This window comes from Stegastes partitus, unplaced genomic scaffold, assembly GCF_000690725.1.
Source record: "Stegastes partitus isolate 25-593 unplaced genomic scaffold, Stegastes_partitus-1.0.2 Scaffold456, whole genome shotgun sequence".
NCBI lineage: Eukaryota > Metazoa > Chordata > Actinopteri > Pomacentridae > Stegastes > Stegastes partitus.
The window spans coordinates 323,034-329,310 of record NW_007578187.1 but is presented as its reverse complement, the minus strand read 5'-3'; the positions used below and the strand labels follow the sequence as shown (position 1 = coordinate 329,310).

General features: G+C 40.7%; 2 protein-coding genes across 3 annotated transcripts; one reads left to right on the top strand and one right to left on the bottom strand.

Moving 5' to 3' along the window:
- Window positions 1-6: 6 nt before the first annotated feature.
- zmat5 (zinc finger, matrin-type 5) lies at window positions 7-4,876 on the bottom strand. 2 transcript variants are annotated; one of them, XM_008286489.1, is made up of 7 exons: window positions 4,766-4,876; window positions 2,404-2,557; window positions 1,425-1,487; window positions 1,269-1,346; window positions 799-907; window positions 506-691; window positions 7-298 (listed from the first exon to the last, which is right to left on the bottom strand). In XM_008286489.1, exons 2-6 carry the CDS (start codon window positions 2,528-2,530, stop codon window positions 544-546), a joined length of 525 nt encoding a protein of 174 aa, XP_008284711.1. In that variant the 5' UTR covers window positions 2,531-2,557; window positions 4,766-4,876; the 3' UTR covers window positions 7-298; window positions 506-543. The 2 variants fall into 2 exon arrangements, with proteins under 2 accessions (XP_008284711.1, XP_008284710.1); XM_008286488.1 differs by lacking the exon at window positions 7-298 and having other exon boundaries at window positions 359-691; window positions 4,766-4,870.
- Window positions 4,877-4,900: 24 nt separating this feature from the next.
- On the top strand, window positions 4,901-5,808 carry uqcr10 (ubiquinol-cytochrome c reductase, complex III subunit X). Its single transcript, XM_008286487.1, has 2 exons — window positions 4,901-5,092; window positions 5,265-5,808. Exons 1-2 carry the CDS (start codon window positions 4,961-4,963, stop codon window positions 5,313-5,315), a joined length of 183 nt encoding a protein of 60 aa, XP_008284709.1. The 5' UTR covers window positions 4,901-4,960; the 3' UTR covers window positions 5,316-5,808.
- Window positions 5,809-6,277: the final 469 nt, after the last annotated feature.

The following is a 6,277-nucleotide window of genomic DNA, read 5'->3' as shown; positions in this document are numbered from 1 at the left end:
AGTCTCTCAACTTTACTATTTGGTGAGTAAACTTGTGAGTCATGACATCAGAAATTCCCCCGCTAATGCACAACAGAACAATACAAAAAAAAAAGTATTTCCATCTGCTCAGCACTCGTGCTTCTTTTGGGACGACGTGACTTCCAGCGTAACTCCTCAGAGGAGTGTCACTTTAAGGACACTCTGCAGCTGAACGGAGCATCAATTAGCAACACGTCGTCGCTCTGACGTTGTCAAAAAGTCAATTTTGAGGGTTTGTTTGTGCAGTTACTGCTAATGTCCCACCTTGTTTGGAAACCTATGTAAACACAATATCAACAGTTCTTTTAAAGCAATAAAGCCGACGATGTAGAAAATGTTTGTTGCTATGCAGAATTTCATATATTTTATTCTTAATAAACTGCTGTCTTGTATCACCTTTCAAACTGACAAGCCTTCAAATGCAAATGAGAGACCATCTCTTAATAACGATGATTTTCTGAAACGCTCCATTAATGCCACATACCCACTTAAAAGTGACGTGAAGCCCAAAGTGAATGTCTGTCAGCCCCATTCAGTGTTCGCTTTGACTCTCCAGCCGCCTGGAGGAGGAGGCAGAAGTGAGGGCGGAAGGTCGGGAATGGAGAGGAATTGTTGAGGTATGTCAATTTCTGGCTGACCTTCTTCATTGTCATCCTTAGTTTTTAGATCTCTGCAGAGATAAATAATTGAACAGTTGAATTCTAAATCAACAGGAATAACCATTAGTCATGCTAACCATGTAGCGCTAAGTGTTGAAACAAAAATGAATGTGCGTACCCTTTGCTACTGAGGGCAGATTGCCTCTTTTCCCTTCTCAAGAGCCAATCTTCTACACTCGGCTCAGGCATGATTCTGTCGTCAGAATCCTCTCTGCGCCGCCTTTCATCTGAGACAAAAGAGCGATCTCACTTTTCTCAACATATGGTAGTGTACACACTCATTTTTATGAAATGTGGTTGACAAACAGTAATGATATTTGTGTAGTGACAGTTTCTGTTGTTGTCTGCTGTTTTAAGTTCAGGCTGACGGGTACCATCTGCAGCGTTATGTATCTAACTATTGTGTTTGCAATCTGGAGAGGATTTGTAATATGAAAAAATGATTTTAATTTAAAAAATATTCATAAACTGCAAATGTTCTGAGTATTAAAGCATGTGGCATATTCCTCAGGGGGGTCTGAAATATACAGTAATCACTTGGAAATGTTAGCACATGGTGGACAGCACCATCCTGTGGCTGCAGCTTACCTTCCACCTGTCTTTTTAGGTGAAACAGCTCCTCCTCGGACATGTGAGAAAACCTGCAGTTAGGAAAATCACAAATTCCTGAAAAGAAAGAGGCAAAGAAATTAGACACAACGTCCTGGTTGATAATTAATAAAAGTTTAGTCCAACTGCTGTTACCTTTTTGGAGAAATTTCCTGCAGGGTTTCTTTGTTTGCTCATCATATAGAATGGTTGCAGCGTCTGTGAAAAGACAAATGATTGGTTGTTTTTTTTTAATCTTCCAGCATAAACTAAACAGCTGGGAGATCAAAGCGAAATGATGAAAAGCAAGTACGCGTAATTTTTCAACCACAATCTCATAAACAGGTTGCCTAACAGGAAAAACACAACAAGTACACTAAAACATTACATCCATCAGCCACAACCTCTGACAGGTGAAGATCATATTATGACAATGCCACATTCTGCTTGAAAACCTTCAGTTGTTGCAGTCATGTCAGTTCTACCCCAACAGCATTCCCAAATGACAGCCGCCTCCTTCAGCAGGACAAAGAGCACTGCCAAACTACTCAGGAACTGCTCAAGGAACACAACAAAGAGCCCAAAGCACTGATCCACCCCTCAAACTCCCCTGATTTCATTCTGACTGAGCATCTACTCCCATACCCCTTCTCCACCAAAAAGAACCAGGTGCCAGTTCCGTGCCGGTGCTAGGGCCAGTGCTTAGTTAGTTCAAATCTGGCACCTCAAAAAGAACCAGTTGCTTTTCCATCAGCAAGGAGCCAAGTTAGAGCTACGCCATACATCACTGCATACGTAGCCGTTTCAACCATTGCAACCAACTTTCTCATTTGGTCACACTTCCCACCTTGTCACAGGCAAAACATATGACTTGCTGAACATTTTCTTATCGACAGACTACAATTTACCAATGCTCCCCGAACGCCCCACATAGCAGGCTGTGGTAGCTGGTCTTTTGTCTATTGCCTCACGTTTCAGAGCTGTTCTAGCACCACGAGGGGGGACCTAGTCAGTATCAGGCAGGTGGTTTTAATGTTATGGCCGGTTGATGTATAAGTCATAACAAATGGTAGCACGTCACTGATTTCAACTGCGACCACATCTCAGAGGTTTCACAAACAACCACGAGTCTCACCTCTGAAATGGTCAAACCAGGCTTTTTTAGCTCTGTGATGCTGAACGCCGTTCAGATGCTTTTTCCTGTTGTGCATGTTGTCCTGAAAGGACCGGTCGCAGTAGTCACAGTAGTACCTCTTCCCCATCGTGCACAGAGGTCACCTTTTGAATATCTGAAAGAGCAAAAAGGCACATATTTACAGCAGTGTTGTGACAGCGTATAGTGACTGAATAGGTGTGCTTATGGAAGTGTGGTCTGTATGATACTACTTCAGCTGAGATAGCATTGCCATGTTGCCTCAGAAAATGATTCATGAAGAAAAAAAGTCCAAGCAAAAGACAGAAGTTTGTGAATAAAAAACAATAAAGAACACAATGCATACGCTCCCACCGTGCTGCATGATGGTGGGATTCTCTGATACACATTGTTGAGTACCTCGCACACCCAGTTTAGCTGCAGTTTAGCAGTAACTCAGCGGAAACTGTCCTAGTTTTGGCACAACAATTAGATCCAGCTGAGCACATAGCTTCACTTTAAACCCCTGCAAGTACACTCCTTCAAGGCAAGTCTCGACCCACAATAGCCATCTTGGTAAAGCCCATAAGCAGGTATTTTGGGATACCAATACCAGAATCATATTTACATAAAAAGGAAGCGAGCCAAGACTGCAATTTTGATTGTCATTGGGGCATAAAATCTGCATGTTTAGAATCACCAGTCATATCTGATGGAGAAAAGACAGACACAAACAGCTGCTGTTCTTTGCTGCCATCTACTGGATTAAAAGGTGCAATGTTTTATGCCTTGGTGTGAACCCACATTGTGTTCTGACTAAAGAGGCTACAATCAACTAAATGTCTGAAGCAATAAAACTGTCAAGAAATAGACTGACAGTGTAAATAGATACAGTGATGTCATTAGTCCTGGGCTTCGGAGGCTACAGCCCTGAATGTTTAATGATTAGCCCCATAAAGTTTTTCGTTTTTGAATTCAGTCAAAACTCATAATTGGTTGGTACAGAAATTCTAAAGACAGTGGATATGTGTTTTTATCCTCTGATGAATAAGATGATTAAAATATATAATGTAAAATATGTAATGCTGACATCTACAACTGGGGGATGTGTTGAAAAAAAAAACTATCACCATCTATAGCTTACTGTTTTTATGAAAGGAATCAATACCACATTTTATATAGCTTCAGGAAATTCCAAAACACTGCTCAGAGAAACCCTAAGTTTTGTCTATATGTGGCCATCCCAACTGGGTCTTCATGAAATCAGCAGATAGCGCTGAAGGTGAAAAAGAACAGCACAAGAACAGGAAGGGCAGAGCAACACTGCCATCTCTTATGTACCTGGTGTGTCTGAGAAACTTGGAAGGGTTTTCTTCAAACACAACAGACTGGTACTTCGACACAGCAACGCTCAGAGACAAAAACTGGTTCACCCTAAAGATAAAACACCTAAACACAAGCTGAGCAATGTTGTATATGGAGCTCAGTGCAGACAAGAGTGCACCGACTAAGCCTTAGGGGGATTAAACAACCACTCCACAAGCACATGGAGCAACACAGGACAGCACACTGCTCAGGATAAGACTTACAAGTCTACCTGCATCTGAAGAATAAGGGAGACTCCTTAGAGGACAGCAATGTGGTGGTTTGAGACAGGGATGAAGGAACCCATCTATGTTAAACTGGAACAGTCATCTCTAAACAGAGGAGGGGAATCCCGACACCAATTATTCTGATAACACTGTTTTCAGATCTATCCTTACAAAGTTTCACCATCATTAATATCCTGAATCATCCATACAGTTTCACATGCCTCGAGGCATGCGAGTCTCAGGTCGTTAATTGTCCATCAACCATGTGAGTTGGGGGTAACACTGTCAGAATCCGTTATATCGCTAAGTGTGTTTTTAAATATGAGTTTTGGTGCATTACAGTAAACACTAACAGATTTTTAAAAATTATTAAAGAGAGACATACATATTTTAAAAAGCAAGTGTTTCAAGTAAGTAGACAGAAAGTGTTGCAAGACAAAAATAAGAGGTAAGTGCAACAAGTCACATCAACAGCAAGGAATTATAAAAGTAATAGAAAGCAATAGCGATATTTACGCTGTGCAGGAATGTGCATATTATTTACCTGAAAATTTGCAATGCAAAAAAAAAAAAACTTGAGAAGTGCACAGGATAAATAATAAACGTCTCCAATAATTAATGATCATAGTTTTCTAACAAACTGTCTGGATATACCGCTCAATGTTTTGTTGGTAAGTTTGGGCAGTTAGCTAACTAGCTTACTGTTACACTAATAAACGTTAGATTTCAGTCCTTGTGTATAATTAATTTAAACCGTAATGAACATACATTACCATTGAATAATCTGCTGTCCTCTGGGATGTTTGCTGGAAAACAAAAAAACAAAATACTGCCTTAAATGCTTCCCTTTGCACAGATATTTCACACAAACATCACAGCATGGGAGCCGTTTTATTACCCGGAACCGGAAGCGTATTGACGCAACATCCGCCCCTGCGCAGTGCGCGTTTTACACCAACGACGTGAAGATGAGTCTCGTCTACAATTTGTTCCTCAGGAAAACGTCTGCTTTCGCTGTAACCGTCATGGTTGGAGCAGTGTTGTTTGAACGGGTATTTGACCAAGGCGGCGACGCTCTTTTTGAGGAACTGAACCGCGGGGTAAGTGTGTTCTTTGATGTTTCTATAGCCGCTGACCTTGTAAGCAGAGGGCGAAGCTAGCTAAGCTAGCTAGCCCGCTAAAGCCGAGCGCTAACGTCCTTTCGGAACGACAAGTTGATAGTGCCCATTTGTTTATATATAAAACGTCCAACGTTATCTGGATGTGTTGCAGAAACTATGGAAACACATCAAACACAACTACGAGAAGAAAGACGACGAATAAGACGCGTCCCGGGGTCATCTAAGGCTAAAGTGCAACTGTTGTCACACTTCCACTACCCATTCTTCCTGGACTACACACCTGAAACAAGCAGCAGTCAACATGGACAATGTGTTCAAAGTCATGCCCAGGCTGGCAGCGGCTACCAGAGGAGCTGTGGGGGCTGACTGACTGTCCAGACCACCGTGGAGATGGAGCAACGGTTCCTGTCGCCTTGTGCCCGGTCCTTGTTGTTGTTTGTAACGCCCTGGTTCTCCTCACAGATTGTACATTGCTAAATTAAACATGTGTAAATGTCTTACACATCTCGCAGTGTTTTGATTTGCCACATGGAGCATGGCGTGAATGTCTCAGTGCGATTGGCTCACTTTTAATTTGCTACTTTTCTGAGACACAATTAGCATTTTCACAGACATACACTCTGGTCATGTTATGTAATGTGAACCTGTGTGTGTACAGCTTAACATACTAATTAAATGATTATTTCTGTAATGGGACATAGAAGTGTGTGTGTGTCATCTCAAAAAAACAACTTTATTTTATCTCTTTTTTTTTTTTTTTTTTTTAACAAAAGTTTAACAAGGTTGCAATTGAAAGGCAGTCTATGTTTCAATCAAACAAATGCAGTTCTCTACTAGATATTTACACAATACCATGGATCTTTTTTAAGAGCTATCACTTAAGCTCTAAATTAATTGGATTAATCTCTAAAATTAACCGATTTCCATGTAAAGCTGTTATTTATATGTGTAGGATTTTAATCCCTAATATTGAAATTACTCTGATAAATTCACACTGTAGGGTCTTAACCTCAATATTTAAACATGTTAGATGAATCTTAATCTTATTTTTCAACTAAAAGCACTTTGGTGCAATGACAGTTGCTCTAAATGTGCTGTATTATAACTGACTTGACTAATTCACTGTGATAAATTTGTGATTAAACATAGAAAGCGGAATAACCA

Coding starts and splice junctions, on each gene's coding strand:
- uqcr10 (XM_008286487.1), top strand. CDS start 4,961: ATGAGTCTCGTCTACAATTTGTTCCTCAGGAAAACGTCTGCTTTCGCT. Junction 5,093..5,264: donor TTGAGGAACTGAACCGCGGG/GTAAGTGTGTTC, acceptor GATGTGTTGCAG/AAACTATGGAAACACATCAA.
- zmat5 (XM_008286489.1), bottom strand. CDS start 2,530: ATGGGGAAGAGGTACTACTGTGACTACTGCGACCGGTCCTTTCAGGAC. Junction 1,488..2,403: donor CTGGTTTGACCATTTCAGAG/GTGAGACTCGTG, acceptor GTCTTTTCACAG/ACGCTGCAACCATTCTATAT. Junction 692..798: donor TCTGCCCTCAGTAGCAAAGG/GTACGCACATTC, acceptor TTATCTCTGCAG/AGATCTAAAAACTAAGGATG.